Raw genomic sequence first — 16,989 nt, 5'->3', positions numbered from 1 at the left:
GGCTAGAAATCCAAGCTCTCTCTCATGGGAGAAAACTGGGAGTGCAGCCTCTTTCTAGTGGTTTCATAGACTCATTTCTAGCTCTGGCTAGTCACAAGACAGTACTGGACATTAAATTTGAGACACCTTGATTGATAGAGAAGATAATTTTTCTCCTGACACAGTTGGACTCCTGTTGTTAAGGCACTTTGGCTTTACAGAGGGATGCGAAAAAAAATCGCAATAAAGGTTTTGCGCTAAGTATAAACTTTGCTGTAAAATGTTTGGCAACAGCGAGATCCATGTTGTGGTGCGGTGGCCAAAAGGTCACTGGCAGCGGATGTCTAGGCTGGCTTGCCCAGCTGACCCAGGGGCCTGACACTTGCAAAGTGACTAATTCAAATGCCAATGCAGCAGCGTTTTCTTCTCAGACGCAGACGTCAGAGCTTGTTGTGCAGGTGCTGTAACCAGAGGAGAGCCACTGAATCCAGGGAGGCTAGGCGTGGTAAACCGCCCTCCAGATCTCGAGGGAGGCACTCTTCCACCAGATGCGTTGCTGTCCGCAGCATTGCCCCACGGGCACAACATGGGGAGGAAATCAGGCCAAGCCGCAGCACAGTTGCTGCAATTCCAGATGAGCCAGAAAATAGCCTGTTGAGCCTGGTCTGGACCTACGACCAACTGGACAAGGAGGCAGGTCCAGGGATGGGCTTCCACCAATGCATTCACTCGCGACACCTGTGCATGGGAAAAGGCCAGTATGCTCTTGTCCAGAAGCGGGTGAGCTGCTGTAGACAAGGGGTGATCAGCCGTGGTGGCATACCCTGGTCTGCAGGAGCGGGATTCCTCCCCTGAATACATGCAAACCTTTGAGTTGGTGCTGCATGTTTCCTGTATGAAGATGGGGAATAGGGCAAATGGAGATGTATTAAGTTGATTTCACCTGTCACAGCTCTCCGAGCAGACTTAACAGTACTAGCATCTTGTTGAAGGTCTGGCGGAGCTATGTGCTTAGCACATATTAACTGGAGATTGGTGGAGCACTCCAGCAGCCACTAATAGTAAGAGTGGATGAATTCAGCTCCATGTCGACAAGCTGAGTGTGGCAACTACTCTCCAAAACTGCAGAGCAGCATTCAGTTGGAGCAAACAACAGGCTCAATACAGATGTACAAACGACCAAAGGGTCTGGTCCCAAGGAGGTTCCCTACACTTTCCTTAATCTTTCTCCCAAATGTATGTATAGAACCTCTTCTTGTTTTTTATGTCCCTTGCTAGGTGTAACTCATTTTGTGCCTTAACCATTCTGATTTTGTCCTTATATGCTTGAACTATTCGTTTGTACTCCTCCTTAGCAATTTGTCCATATTTCCACTTTTTGAAGGATTCCTTTTCATGTCATTAAAGAGCTCCTGATGGAGCCATATTGGCCTCTTATTATTCTTCCTATCTTTCCTTCACATCTGGATAGTTTGCTGTTGTGGCTTTAATATTGTCTCTGAGAAACTGCCAAACTCTCCCGAACTTTTCCCCTTAGCTTTTCTTCCCATGGGACCTTAGTTACCAGTTCTCTAAGTTAGTTAGTCTGCTTTTTTTCTTTGAAGTTCCTTGTTCTTATTCTGCATCTCTAACTCCTTCCTTTTCTTAAAAATCAGGAAATCTATTATCTCGTTATCACTTTCACCCAAAGTGCCTTCAGATTTGCAGTTGCAGCCAGTTCCTCCCTGTTGAACAGAGGCATAAGACCTACAATAATAAACTGGAGGAAGCATTTACACACCTGGAATGATACTGTTGATAGCTACTATCTACAGCTGAGGTAATATTGTGACAAATTTCCACGTTTATGGCCAAAGAAATACAATTTCATAATGAAGTCAAGAACAGCAAAATGCAGCACACTTTGGTTAAGAAATTAAACGAGAAGTTAATCAATCTGTGACAGACATTCACATAACTGGAGAATGAAAATGAAAGCCTCTTTCTTGATAAACTATTGAGGCATTCAAAGCCACAAGAGATTACACATGGGACTGACGTCTTTGCAAGAGACTCACTGACTCCTCATACTCTTACCAAAGATCAGCTGAGATGTGTTAGCTGACAGTCTCTACAATTGCTCTCAGAGGAAGATTTTTATTCTGGAATTTGCTTCCCAAGAGCAGCAGAGTTTATTGAACTTCAGAGCTTGCTGCAAACCGGTTTGCCCAGGTATTTCTCTCCTCAAGATTAGAGGTTTAATTTTTGGAAGATGAAAACAGATTGCTGATGTTTTGTCAGTGCCAGATGTGTGTATTTTTAACTGGTTTCGTAATTGCACTTGGGGAACCACACAACATTGCAACAAATACAGCTAAAGGTGAATCAAATAGATTTATATATCTATGTACAAGAAAACCTCAAAAAGGTAGAGAATCCAGCCTCCGGGGAAGCCATCCCAGATCTACTGCTTACCAACAGGACAGAATTGACTGAGGATGAGAGTGTCAGAAGGAAGTTTGATGCTGCCAATGACCTCAAAGTTGCTTGAATTCAACACAGAGGTCCCACCTGAGCAAAACATCTAAATTCACGCTTAAAGTTAAGCACATCCGTAAGTGCTTTGCTGAATCAGGGCTTCAAGGAATAAGTTTCATAGGATACAACAATACAAGGCTATTTGATTTCAACAAAATCAATGTTAGGAAATAAGAAATCTGGCACATATGTGGCCATGCAGTATTTGAGTCCATGAATTTTGAAGACACAGGACATCCTCAAAAGACACTACCATAATGCAAGCTACAATTCCAGTGGACAAATCAAGGCACAAGAAGCAGCCAAAGGCACTAGGAGAAATTAATTTAAGAATCACAGGTCAGAGAGAACGTGTACTGGAGAATATAGAGGGAAGAGGGAGAGAGAAACTAAAAATAAAGGTCTAGTGTTGAGGAAAAAGAAGGGCTTTTTACAAACTCATCAAGAAAAGGGTGGGGTGGGGAAAAAAAGAAAAGAGAAAGTAGGTCCATTCAATAAGCTGGAACACAAAGATTCTAACATGGATGAGATTGTGAATTGCTTAAAAAACTTTTCACAACAAAGAGAAAAGACAGGTATAGGAAGGAAGGAAAATCTGCTCAGTATAGTTGTTGATGAAGAGTGCAGTTGATAGGGTAATACCTGGAAAAATTGGAAAAAATAATTCAGGAGGTCTAGATACAGCTCCCTGGGGTCTTAAGGCAAATATGTAGCGAGCTTACTGAATTAGTGTCAGTTTTTGAAAAATCATGGAAATCCAGCAACAGAAGGAGAGAATGGGAAGATAATTTTGCAAATTACCATCAGATAAATTAAGGTCAATCCTAGTTAAATAAAGCAATGCAGAGGGGAGGTTAAAAAAAAAAAGTATCTAGCAATTAATGGACCCATGAGAAATAAACAAAGAACAAATTTTGAGAGAAACTTGGCTGCTTGTTTGATAGTTACAAAGTCAGTGGAAAAAAAGACATTCAAGAAATACGTTCTTGTACCTGACTTTAGTAAAACATTTCATATGGTGTCTCATGAATTCTTACTTGCATTAAGTAAGAATTACAATGCACTTACTCCATTGCAAATAAATTCAAACGGACTTGGATTTGGGCAGTCACACCGACTGACGACAGGCTGAAGAAACAAATGGACAACAATAAATCGCAAGTGAGGAAGAGATGCAGATCAGGAGAGTAACGAAAATGTGAGAGCGAGGCCCAGTTATGTTTACCCTCTTCATTAATGGAACCAGAAAAAGGACGAAACTAACTGGATGGTTTTGCAAGTAACAGTTAGGAAAGTGAAATAAAATAAAGGGATTTTGCGGTTAGACATATAGGCGATAAAAGCTGAAAGTAACAAAAGAAGAGGAATTCCTTAATGTGGCCCAAGGTGGTAGAACTCGGAGAAAGGGATGGAATTGAGTAAAAGAATATTTATGTTCTTATGAAGCTGAATACTAGGAAAAATGACTTAACAGCAAGGACAGCAGTGAAAGTCCTGTGGCCAGAGTAATTTAAAACTGACAGAGCACTCAAGGACAGACTACTGGAAACAGTCACAGATTGGTAGGGAGGTAGACATGACAACCCAACGGGTGGTCTCCATCTCTAATGATTTCTGAAGAAAACTACCAGAAGATGCACCTTGCAAAGCCAAACTCCTCTCTAGTGGAAGAAACACTGGCAGTTGGATGATCTGACATTCCAACTATACCTTCAGATCACATGATTAGGGCCCTACCAAATTGACAGTCCATTCTGGCAAATTTCATGGCCACAGCATTTTTAAACATCTTGAATTTCACCGTTACAGATATTTAAAAAAAAACGGTTACCTACCTTTGTAACTGTTGCTCTTCCAGATGTGTTGCTCATGTCCATTCCATTCTAGATGTGTGTGCACGCCCACGTGCACAGTCATCTAGGATGACCAGATGTCCCGATTTTATAGGGACAGTCATGATATTTGGAGCTTTTTCTTATGTAGGCTCCTATTACCCCCTCCCCCGTCCCGATTTTTCACACTTGCTCTCTGGTCAGCCTACAGTCATTGGAGATTTTTGCCTTAGCGGCATGAATAGCATCGGCTGTGGCGGCCTCTGGAGAGCTGCACTCATGCGTCGGTATATTAGGTGCCCCAGTGCCAGTGACCTAAGACAAACCAGTGACCTGGGCTGTTGCGGAGACCTGGGGCAAGGAGACAGACTGCTGCCTCAGCTCCAGGGACTGGTGGTGTTCGCTTGCCCTCTGGGGGGTTTTTAAGGCAGGCTTGCCCTTGTAGGGATCCTTTATCGGGTCCAGCATTTTGTGTGGTGCTGAGTCCATTTGCTCTCTGGGCACCAGGAGGGTCTGGGAGGGCGTTGGCCCCGCCATGATTCTGGGTCCCCTACTACTCCCGAGAGTCAGTGGTGGATCCCTTAAGGGGCCAGAGGGCCCCATCACGGAGGTTCTCCCATGTAGCTCCAGGGTGGGTGGGTGGCCCAAACTGGATCCTTTAGCTGAAACCTCTTGGCCTTTCTACCTTGGTGCCGGGGAGTCACACTTCTCTGAGGTCTTCCTGGACACTGAGGAAGGAAAGCGGTGCCGGGTGGAGCCCGATGCCGGGAGTGCACTATGCATTGAGGCTGAAGTACTCAGAGCAGAGTCCAGCCAGGACAGCTCCAAGGCCAGGCAGAGAGCAGCCTCCATGAGGAGGGCCCTCAAACGGATGTTGTGCTCCTTCTGCGTTCTGGGATGAAAGTTCTTACAGATGTGACACTTGTCCTTCACATGTGACTCCCCCAAGCACTTCAGGCAGCTGCTATGGGGGTCACTAACAGGGACAGGCCTGTTACAGTCAGAACGGGGCTTAAAACCTGGAGACTGGGGCATGCCCTGCCTGGGGCAAAGTCGCTACCAGGACAATAACTTACTAACTACACTACTTACTAGCTACTGTCAACAAACTATTTACAAGACACTAAAAGCTCAACGAAAGGAGAGAACCGCTAACCACTTGCTAGGCAATGGAAAAATGTGCTCCGACCAACTGCTATGGGCAGTAAGAAGGAATTTATACTGACGCATGAGCAAACCACTCCAGAGGGCACCACAGTCAACCCTACGGATACAGCTAAGACAAAAATCTCCGACGACTGTACAGGGGTGTGCACACAGATTCCCAGCAGGTGAGACAGCACTTGAATCTCAGCGATCCTGGCATACCCCAGCAATGAGCCCCAAGGAGAACCCCAGACAGAGGGGGAAAGGAGGAAGAGAAAAGCTTAACAGAGAAAAAATCCCATTGAATGAAGTAAAGGAACTATAAAACTATACATAAAAGAGAAAATACTAAGTAACTACACAGAACTAATACTCGAGAAACCTAAGACTAAGCTAAAGATTAAGTTAGAAGTAGGTATGCAAGGCACTCTCTCTCAGGCCAAAGCAGCTGAGGTGGAACTGGGGGCGGTTTGCCTGTACAGCTCTATGTATCCTCGGCGTGGGGCATGAGGATGTCGGGAGTGCCTGCATGGGCTGAACAGGCACTGCTACCAAATATCTGACCAAAGCCACGTGGACACATCTGGACATGGAGCACCCATAAGGACACTACTCGAAGACATGTTCTTCCAGAACAATGGTGCCAGGGACAAATGCCTTGGAGGGCATAATTCCATTTTTAATTATGGTCCATGGGCCAGGGTAAAAATTTAGGATTATAAAACATCCTTAATCCACTGAGATAAATGGAAGGTTTTCACAAAATTCAAAATTAGAGCATAGCCCTTTGTAGGTATATCAATGGGAGAATATGCCAGCTTTAGAACTCTTCTATTTCTGCCTGATCTCTTCCCTCCCCAACCTCCATTTTCACCATCTTTTCTGTCTTTGTGTCTCTTCTCCTTTCTTTTCTCTAGCTATTACCAAATTCTTAGTCTCAATCTGTGGGCTTCCTTTCCAAATTCCACCAATAATATAAGCAATGAAATAGCTACCGCTTACACTAAAGTGGTCTTCAGATTTAACACCCCAAGGGGTGCATATCTCACAGACGTCATTTCATAGAATCATAGGACTAGAAGGGACCTTGAGAGGTCATCTAGTCCAGTCCCCTGCTCATGGCAGGACTAAGTATTATCTAGACCATCCCTGGCAGGTGTTTGTCCAACCTATTAAAAATCTCCAATGATGGAGATTCCACAACCTCCCTAGGCAATATATTCCAGTGCTTAACCATCCTGACAGTTAGGAAGTTTTTCCTAATGTCCAACCTAAACTACCCTTGCTGCAGTTTAAGCCCATTGCTTCTTGTCATATCCTCAGAGGTTAAGGAGAACAATTTTTCATCCCCCTCCTTGTAACAATCTTTTATGTACTTGAAAACTGTTATCATGCCTGCTCTTAGTCTTTTCTCTGCACTAAACAAACCCAACTTTTCCAATCATCCCTCATAGGTCAAGTTTTCTAGACCTTTAATCATTTTTGTTCTTCTCTAGACTTTCTGCAATTTGTCCACATCTTTCCTGAAATGTGGCGCCCAGAACTGGACACACTACTGCAGCTGAGGCCTAATCAGTGTGGAGTAGAGCAGAACAACTACTTCTCGTGTCTTGCTTACAACACTCCTGCTAATACATCCCAGAATGATGTCTGCTTCTTTTGCAACAGTGTTAGACTGTTGACTCATATTTGTGGCACCCAGAACTGGACACAATACTCCAGCTGAGGCCTAATCAGTGCACAGTAGAGCGGAAGAATTACTTCTCGTGTCTTACTTACAATAATCCTGCTAATACATCCCAGAATAGTATTTACTTTTTTTTTTTTTTTTGGCAATATAGTGTTATACGGTTGACCCATATTTAGCTTATGATCTACTATGGCCCCCAGATCCCTTTCTGCAGTACTCCTTCCTAGGCAGTCATTTCCCATTTTGTATGTGTGCAACTGACTGTTCCTTCCTAAGTGGAGTATTTTGCAGTTGCCCTTATAGAATTTCATCCTATTTACTTCAGGCCATTTCTCCAGTTTGTCTAGATTTTAAATTTTAATCCTATTCTCCAATGTACTTGCAACCTCTCCATGCCATTATCTAAATCACTGATGAAGATATTGAACAGAACCGGACCCAGAACTAATCTCTGCAGGACCCCACTCGGTGTGTCCTTCCAGCTGGACTGTGAACCACTGATGACTACTCTCTGGGAACGGTTTTCCAACCAGCTATGCACCCACCTATAGTGGTGGGTTGTATTATCCATCTATAATGACAGGTTTCAGAGTAACAGCCGTGTTAGTCTGTGTTCGCAAAAAGAAAAGGAGTACTTGTGGCACCTTAGAGACTAGCCAATTTATTTGAGCCTAAGCTTTCGTGAGCTACAACTCACTTCATCGGATGAAGTGAGCTGTAGCTCACGACAGCTTATGCTCAAATAAATTGGTTAGTCTCTAAGGTGCCACAAGTCCTCCTTTTCATTATCCATCTAGGTTGTATTTCCCTAGGTTGTTTATGAGAAGGTCATATGAGACAGTATCAAAAGCCTTATTAAAGTCAAAATATACCATATCTACCTCTTCAGGCTGTCTCCAGTCTCAGGAAGACATTACTGCATCTGTTTACACTGGGTTTGGATCTGTTTGCAACCACCAAGAACGCTTTTTAAAAAAATATATGACATAGGTCACATGAACACATCATCTGGGTCCAGCACACAGGTCGCGTATTTGACCCTTCTGCTCCAGAGCCTTAAAATTCTGTTTTATGATCCCAGAATTGACTTAGTTCTTTATTTGAAGATTTCCTTTCTTCGTAACAGTCCTCTCCTGGCTCCTTAGGAATTTGATCAAGCTACAACTGCAATCCTTTTACAGAAATCACATGATGGGGTCTGATTTTCATAAAATGAAACACGGGCAGAACTCTTTTGTTTGGCTTTTAATAAAAAGTATCACACTGTTTGCTTCTGATATCAATTATGCAAATGCTTCTGAGCTCACCAAATTCGTTTTAAGTGGCACTCTTTCTTCTCAATACATTATTGCACATATTTTCAGTAGCAGTAAATGGAACACACTTGGCTACTGCAAATTAAGTCTAATGAGAAGTCCAAAATAAGCCCTCAGTCATTTGTGAGACATGTGACCAAAAAGGCAGGGGTCTATGAAAGAGGTTACTTACCTTTGAGAAGAATGTAACTAGTGTCATTTGTGTGAAACCACAAAGATTTATTTTTAATGAAAAAAATACTGAAAGTGTGCCACAGTGTCCATATATTCATTTGAATAGTACAAAGATATGTATATCTGAGAAAAAGTCTTAACACTGTAGAAAATAAATGTGGTTCTTAAATTAAGCCAAAAGAAACCAGTAAAAAAGTAATGTTTTATACACTGGAATAAATGAAGCAATTAGTCAGAGGTAATAATAAATTATAATTACAGTATTTCAAATATTTGTCTCATGCTTTTCCAGCAGCTTCTAAACAAATTATGTGTAATACACCCTTGAAGTCAGCAGTAAGAATGGTCTTTCAAAGGAACTGTGGGTAATAACCTGTAGATTTGAATAAAGTCTTAGAAAAATGACACCAATGTTTATTATTTACTGGTACATAAAACATAGGAACATGGCAGTTTTAGGTTTGCAGCTAACGTATGTTTTGTTAATGAAAGTTAATTAGTTTCAGTTGACTAATCTTTATATTTTAATGAACTAAACAGCAGTTATGGTCATTAGCATGTATGTCACCCAAGCACATTGCACCAACAGTGCTTATGTGATGCTACATCTTCTGGCTTGTTTATACAATCAAAATCATGAGAATTTGGAATAATTTTAGGTCTGCAAATGTTTAAAACGAAAGTGTTTTTAAATATAAGTCATTTTTGCTCTTTAAAAACAGGAAAAAAAATCCAAACATACACTTAAACCTGAAACTTCCATGCCTTAGACACTACGTTTTAACAGTAAAATATCAGTTTTGTGCCATTTGTTGTAAAATTTCCCACCCTCCACAAAACAAAACAAAACAAAAACAAAAAAAATTCAAACAGGGTCTAAATTTGATTTGTCAGCATCTTCTTGGTCCTGTTTATACATGAAGGTTAGAAGAAAGAGAGCAATATCCATAGATGACCAATATGCAGTGTGCGATGTTACTGCAGACCAGTATCTGCTCTCCACAAGACCTTCCCTGAGCTCAAAATCAATCCTGTGCTCCAGTTCCACTAGAAATGAAACAAAACAGAAACAGGAAGTGTTACTAGGATCCATACTTTGAAAAGAAAAACCACATGCTAATTCTTCTATCATTTGTTTTTGTTTCTACTTGCCTGTATATAAAAAATACCCAATATTCCTGTGCTGAGGGTTTAAAGTGTTCTCATTTTGTAATTAGTATATATATGTATGTATGTTGTGTGTGTGTGCGTGTGTACTCACGCATGTATGGTTTTATATATATATATGCAATTACTACAAATAATACAATATTGATGGATAGATCACACAGAAAACACTGAAGGTCGGGAAAGAACAGTTTTTTAACAACCTTATTCTTCATTGTAACTAGCTGGAATTACTTGGGAGATGTCCTGATCTTTTCTTCTAAAAAACAGGCTTAGGCCAAGATTTTCAAAAGTGACTAGAGATACACTGATAAGTTAATTTTTAGGGGCCCAACTTAAGATACCTTGAAGGTTCTCAGATTTTCAGAAAGTATGGAGCATCTGCCCTTTGAAAATAAGGCTCCTTTAGGATGTCTCAAGTTAGGCACCGAAACAAATAAAGGTACCCGACAATCACTGACACTTCTGAAAATTTCAGACTAACAGCCGTGTTAGTCTGTATTCGCAAAAAGAAAAGGAGTACTTGTGGCACCTTAGAGACTAACCAATTTATCTGAGCATAAGCTTTCGTGAGCTACAGCTCACTTCATCGGATGCATGGCTTTAGTCCCAGTCCCTACACAGAAAGTCAGTCCTTTTAAGTTTCCAGATTTTTGCAAAATGTTTCGGCAGCTGTTCTTTTATTTCAACAGTTATACCACACACATCAAAGCAGCCTTTACTGCACATTTAACTGGCTTAGTTGCTACCACAATTAACACACTGTTGTCAACTCATTTGTAGAGATTTTCTTAGCTCTAAAGGAGCAACCGCATGAAATGGATAAGCTAAAATCCTAGTTAGCCACAAAGGCCAAAAAACATACTGGAGAAAAATAGAATTGCTTGTCAAAGCCATTGGCACAAAGGGTAAAAAACTATATCATCACTCAAAATCTCCACAATCAAGATATCAACAACATTCAGGGAGGTATAGGGCTTAATATTTTCCAACCAACATCTAACTGGTTTCCAAATACAGTAATTCAGATGACTCTGGTTTCTCTGCAAGCAAACTGCTAAAACACTTCTATCTCTTGGCGATTTCACTACAGAACCTTGGGATACAAGCAAGATTTACACACATCCATGCAGCAGGCCTTTCTGAAGTTAACACTTCAGCCATGGATTGAGTCAGCCTGGCTGGGCTAAACTGTGGGATCTCCATCCATGGAACACAATAGATACAGGGTTTGGGTGGCAAGGCTGGAGTTGCTGAGTTTCCTGAAAAGAACCCCCCACTAGGATTTAACAACGATCACTGTTACTCCTCCATATTTTCCTTAAATTTAAAATTAAACCTCTGCCCTGTACGATGAATGAGTCACTCAGATTATCTGTTGAAGCTAGCTCTGATCTAGCTAACTGATATACCATGTGGATGCTACCACAAGATGCAGCCCGGCTTATATTCTTGACTCATCTGTTACTACAGAGATAATTTAAGATGCACAAGCCCAATCCAAAGCCCACGTTGACAACACTTACATTTTTCAGAAAAGGAAAAACAAAACTTCAGCTTTATCTTAATGCCAACATTAAAATTGTCAGAGTGAAACATCTGACTGCACATATAGAGCTTTGACTTCCTATGATTATTTAAAGTCATCTCTTTGAACTTGATTGACTTGATTGGGCAGTACTGTGTATATGAATATAGGGAAAACACCTTTGAGAGCGTGTGAAGTCAAAAAAGATGAAATAAGGGGTCACTGAAAAATTGTTGAAAGTTCAGACTAGACTAAATTTTTGACAGTAAATGCCTTGACAATAGAGTGACTGAAAGTTTTGAAATTAATTTGATCAACATTTTGAATTTTGGCATAGAAAGTGCTCTCTTTTTCATAAAAGCTTTTGCTAAATTTTTGTCCTGTATTTGGACCAGCTCTGTTAGGGGCAAGGACTGTGTCTCTCTCTTTATTTTGTACATCACCAAAAAGTATGTCTTAGTGCCAGACATATACTGGAGAATTTAAAAAAATGCATTCTACTATAAATGAAACTGGATTTCTCTGAGGCAATTATGTTGAATTTTTCCAATGATCTTTTAGAGACCATTGTAGCAGAGAATGGACAGTAGAAGCTCAGAGTTATGAACACCAGAGTTACGGACTGACCAGTCAACCACACACCTCATTTGGAACCAGAAGTACGCAATCAGGCAGCAGCAGAGAAAAAAATAAAAAGCAAGAAAGCAAATACAGTGCAGGTTTCAGAGTAGCAGCCGTGTTAGTCTGTATTCGCAAAAAGAAAAGGAGTACCTGTGGCACCTTAGAAACTAACCAATTTATTTGAGCATAAGCTTTTGTGAACTACAACTCAAGGTACCTTAGAGACTAACAAATGCTCAAATAAGTTTTTTAGTCTCTAAGGTATCACAAATACTCCTTTTCTTTTTGCAAATACAGTACAGTGCTAACCATAAACTACTAAAAAAATAAAGGGAAAGCAGGATTTTAATCCTGAATAGTAAAGTTTCAAAGCTGTATTAAGTCAATGTTCAGTTGTACTTTTGAAAGAACCACCATAATGTTTCGTTCAGAGTTACGAACATTTCAGAGTTACAAACAACCTCTGTTCCCGATGTGTTCATAACTCTGAGGTTCTACTGTACTAGCTAAAGTTCTGTGAAATATATGTACCATTTAAAGAGCAAAAGAAAAAAAAAGAACAGATCAAAGATTTAAGCCTCTGGAAATAATTGAAAAATATTTAATGAATGGGAATGAACCCAATTTTTACCATAAAGCTACCCAGAAAACAATTTAATAGGAGCATATGTTTGTTATAACACACACATTTCCATGTCCCCCGTTCCCCCCACAACAAATCCATCCAAAGTTAACTTAAAAAACAGTCTCCATTTCCAAAAGAGAGGCCAGAAGATACAGCTAGCTGCTAAATGTAAAGGTACACTAACATGTGGGGTCAAGGAAGCCAGAGCTGCTGTGTGGGAAGGTTGGCATTCCAACAGTAGAATGAATGGCAACTGGCTTCTTGTCTTCGCCTTCTGCTCCGTCTTTTCCAGTCTCAGAAGTTTGTGAAGTGGGTGCACTAGATCGGCCAAATCTTGAGAACAACATCCCTCCAAGACCCTTCCCAATGCTAGCAGCTCCTGCATTCAGCACAAAACAGGACAGGCACCATGACTGTTAAATCATACCACAAATTAAAGTGGCTGTAACACTCATCAATTACAGCTGAATGAAAGAGAAAGAAAAACACTACTCATGTTTTTCCAGGGTGGAAACAACAGCTTATTTAAATTAAGTCTACATTTTTTATCATGTGACTCACATCTAGTGTACAATCAAGGTTATAATTCAGAAACTGTAGCCAGGGAAACAAAAATATGCAAGAACAGTTTTGGACCCCCCCCCTCAAAAATATCCAATACTGAAAAGGTCTATTTTAATTCCTGTTTTACAGACAAATTCTTTTACGATCTCATTCATTTTGCAACACACTGGGTTTGGGTACTTCACAATAATTACAGTACCTTCTATGTGAAAGAAGAATCACATTATCATCTTTAATGAGAGGACACTCCTTTCATCAACTTCTTATGCTTGCACTATTTCTAGAGAGACTTAGAAGTGCTATATCATCACTGAAAGGGGATGATTATTGTTTGAGAATCACTGCATGAAAGTTTAAGATAGTTTACAGATTCATAACCTTAAGAATGATAACATTTTCTCCTGACAGGTTTCAGAGTAGCAGCCGTGTTAGTCTGTATTCGCAAAAAGAAAAGGAGTACTTGTGGCACCTTAGAGACTAACCAATTTATTTCAGCATAAGCTTTCACGAGCTACAGCTCACTTCATCGGATGCATGAAGATGAAGTGAACTGTAGCTCACGAAAGCTTATGCTCAAATAAATTGGTCAGTCTCTAAGATTTTCTCCTGACTTTGCTGCCATCTAGTGGCTATGTTAAAAAGCTACTTTCATAGTAAAATGACGTTAAATATACAGATCTTACATAGAAAAAAAAGCTATGTAGTGAGATATGTCAGATCTTGCTTAGAAGTATTCTATAAATCAGACTAATTCCTTAAGCAGATAGAAAATAAAGATTTACTTGCTCAGTAGGGAAGAAACTCAAGAGCAAGCTACCTTGTTTAAACTTCTTTCAAGTTATTTTAGTATAAAACCCAAACAGTGTAGGCCCACCCTGAGCAATGCTCTTAGGCACATACTTAACTTTAAGTACATGAGTAACCCCATCAAAAGCAAAAGAGACTGTTTATATGTTCAAGGGTAAGCTAGTGCTTAAGCTGGATCAGGATGCTAAAGGACAATGAAGGGGACAGAAAAACATGTCAGGTTAGAATTTTGCACCTGGAAATTCATGTTATATTAAGTTAAACGAAGACCAACATTTCTCATTACTAACCAAGGACCTTGCTGCCACTCGCCAATACTGTGAAATGTGATTTTAATGCAAACATTTTAATTCTTCATGCTGCTAACTGATAACATTTGATTATTAGATACTGACTATTAACCCATCAGGAGGTTATTTCAATTAAACATGCAACAAATAAGACAGCAGTAGCAAAAAAATAACATTGGCTGTAGTTAATATAAACATCCCATTCCCTTAAATAAAAGTTTATTTGGATTTAAATTAGCACTGCACATATGGTGTGGAAGTACAGGAAAGATACCAAAACAGCACATTTATTGTTATGCCTTCAATATCACAAAGGAAAAAAATGAAGCTTTGTATGAAAATAGGGCTCTATTAACAATTAATCAAAATGTTATTGCATGAAACCTAATTGAAAAGTGTTATGTACATATGAAAAGATTTAATTAGCAGTTACCTAATATACTTGCTTTGCCTATATTTGTTATTGACTCCCCATAATGGCGTCGAACCATGACTGGTGAAGTAGCTGGGCTTGGTATGGTTGGTATACTTTCACTCTCGGTGACTGAGGTAGGTTCTTTTGTTGGGTTGAGAAAGCTTGGCTTCATGTGCTCATAAGGTAGAGGGTTTGCAGTGTTGTACCAGTGGATCTGGACAGGTGAAATGTTGCTGTAGTGTTTCAAAATTAAAGGTTCTAGTCTATAGGCCTGCAAGATAAATTCAAGAGAAGAAAATCCTGAGCAGTGACAGACACTGCAGATTAAATTTACTTACCAATATATAGCGCTCTTCATCCTCAAACTACTGAACAAACACTAATGATTCATCCTCACAGTCCCCTGGGGATGAATGGATAAACAGCAGCAACCCCATTTTACAGAAGAGATACATATAAAAACTAAAATAACTTGCTAAAGGCAATAAAGTGAGTCAGTGGGATAGTCAGAATTAGAACTCAGGAGTTCGTTGCTCCCAATCCCTGTCACTCTGTTAAGAAAAGAAATCTTGCTCTGTTACAGCAAATTAATAGCCAGAAATTGACTAATGTTGAAGATACACTGTGGTCATATTTGTTTTCACTTTCTGGGAAAACTGACTCGTTTCCTCGCTGCTTATGCACATATCCTTGTATATTACTCTGCAACACTGCTACTACCATATTGTTTAATCAGAAGTGAAAAGTACCGTTAATATTACAGCACAGCAAAAGACTTATCCTTTCTATATGGATAAACGGATTCTGCATTTCACAGCAAATCATTAAAACTGGCTATTTAATTTTGCTTGCACAAGCTGAACAAACAGATTTATTATGCAAATGTGGCAATTGTAGACACAATTTAGGTAGCGAGCTTTGAAAGTGTGAGGAGTAAGATAGAAGCCTGATTACACTTATTTTCAACAGAAGCCATTTCTGCACAGTACAGGTGACAGCAAGTTTTACTTTTCTGGCATCTCCTTACTTGCTCTGTAACTCACCACTGAACAAAATCTAGGTAATCTTTAGGGTAAAGAACAAATGGTTGTAGTCTGGATCAAATGTGTAGGGAGTGGCTACGCTCGCCTTTGAATTAATTGGCACTCAATTAACTCGAGGTAAAAAAAGTGTACTGTAGATGTATTCAACGAGCAGCTCTTCAGTAGATGGGCTGCGGTGGAGAGGGAGAAATAAAGACTTATGGCCCTAATTCAGCAAACCATTTAAACGTGTGATTAGTTCAACTGAACTTTAATTAGACCATTCATGAGCTTACATACTTTACTGAATTGGGGCCTATAGTGAGATAAAAGTAGTAGGCTGGAATGGAAGGGTAAGTCACAGTCCCGTGATGGCTTTTATATTCAGAAAATTCCAATATCCTTAACTGTGTTTCAGGGAGCAGAGATCTTGGCCTCACTTTTGGGATATGTATTTGGCTAGGGCCAGATGACAGGATGGCACGTCAGTTCTCTAGGGCCCCCGTCACCAAGAGTTAAACAGCAGTTTTCTTTAAAATAAATCCTTCTTACATGGATCGCGCTGCAGCAGCAGTCAGATAAGCTAGCAGAATTTGTTAGGAACAGCTAGGAAAGGGATAGTAAGACAGTAAATATAATGCCTCTATATAAATCCATGGTATGCCCACACCTTGAATACTGCATGCAGTTTCTGTCACCCCATCTCAAAAAATACACATTAAAACTGGAAAAGATACACAGAAGGGTAACAAAAAAGATTAATTTCAGAGTAACTGCCGTGTTAGTCTGTATTCGCAAAAAGAAAAGGAGTACTTGTGGCACCTTAGAGACTAACCAATTTATTTGAGCATAAGCAGCAGGAGAGAGAGAGAGAGAGTGTGTGTGGGTGGGTGGGTGGGTGGGTGTGGGTGTGTGGAAAACCTGGATTTGTGCTGGAAATGGCCCAACTTGATTATCATACACATTGTAAGGAGAGTGATCACTTTAGATAAGCTATTACCAGCAGGAGATTGGGGTGGGGGGAGGTATTTTTTCATGCTTTGTGTGTATAAAAAGATCTTCTACACTTTCCACAGTATGCATCCGATGAAGTGAGCTGTAGCTCACGAAAGCTTATGCTCAAATAAATTGGTTAGTCTCTAAGGTGCCACAAGTACTCCTTTTCTTTTTAAAAATGATTAAGGGTATAGAACAGCTTCCAGATGAAGAGAGATTAAAAAGACTGGGACTGTTCAGCTTTGAAAAAGAGATGACTAAGGGGGGACGTGACTGAAGTCTATAAAATCATGACTGGTG

General features: G+C 40.2%; 1 protein-coding gene across 2 annotated transcripts in view; it reads right to left on the bottom strand.

Annotated features, from left to right (window-relative positions):
* Positions 1 to 8,394: 8,394 nt before the first annotated feature.
* Positions 8,395 to 16,989, bottom strand: part of DDHD1 (DDHD domain containing 1) — a 117,977-nt gene continuing 109,382 nt past the window's right edge. For both annotated transcript variants that reach the window (XM_048853328.2, XM_048853329.2), the window contains 3 exons: positions 14,690 to 14,942; positions 12,780 to 12,974; positions 8,395 to 9,701 (listed from right to left, as the gene is read on the bottom strand). In XM_048853328.2, the coding sequence (XP_048709285.2) occupies positions 9,520 to 9,701; positions 12,780 to 12,974; positions 14,690 to 14,942 (630 nt within the window). In that variant the 3' untranslated portion in view covers positions 8,395 to 9,519. The remainder of the gene's footprint in view (positions 9,702 to 12,779; positions 12,975 to 14,689; positions 14,943 to 16,989) is intronic.

Source organism: Caretta caretta, chromosome 6 (assembly GCF_965140235.1).
Source record: "Caretta caretta isolate rCarCar2 chromosome 6, rCarCar1.hap1, whole genome shotgun sequence".
NCBI lineage: Eukaryota > Metazoa > Chordata > Testudines > Cheloniidae > Caretta > Caretta caretta.
Note: the sequence above shows the minus strand (reverse complement) of the source record. Positions and strands in the feature narration are given on the sequence as shown.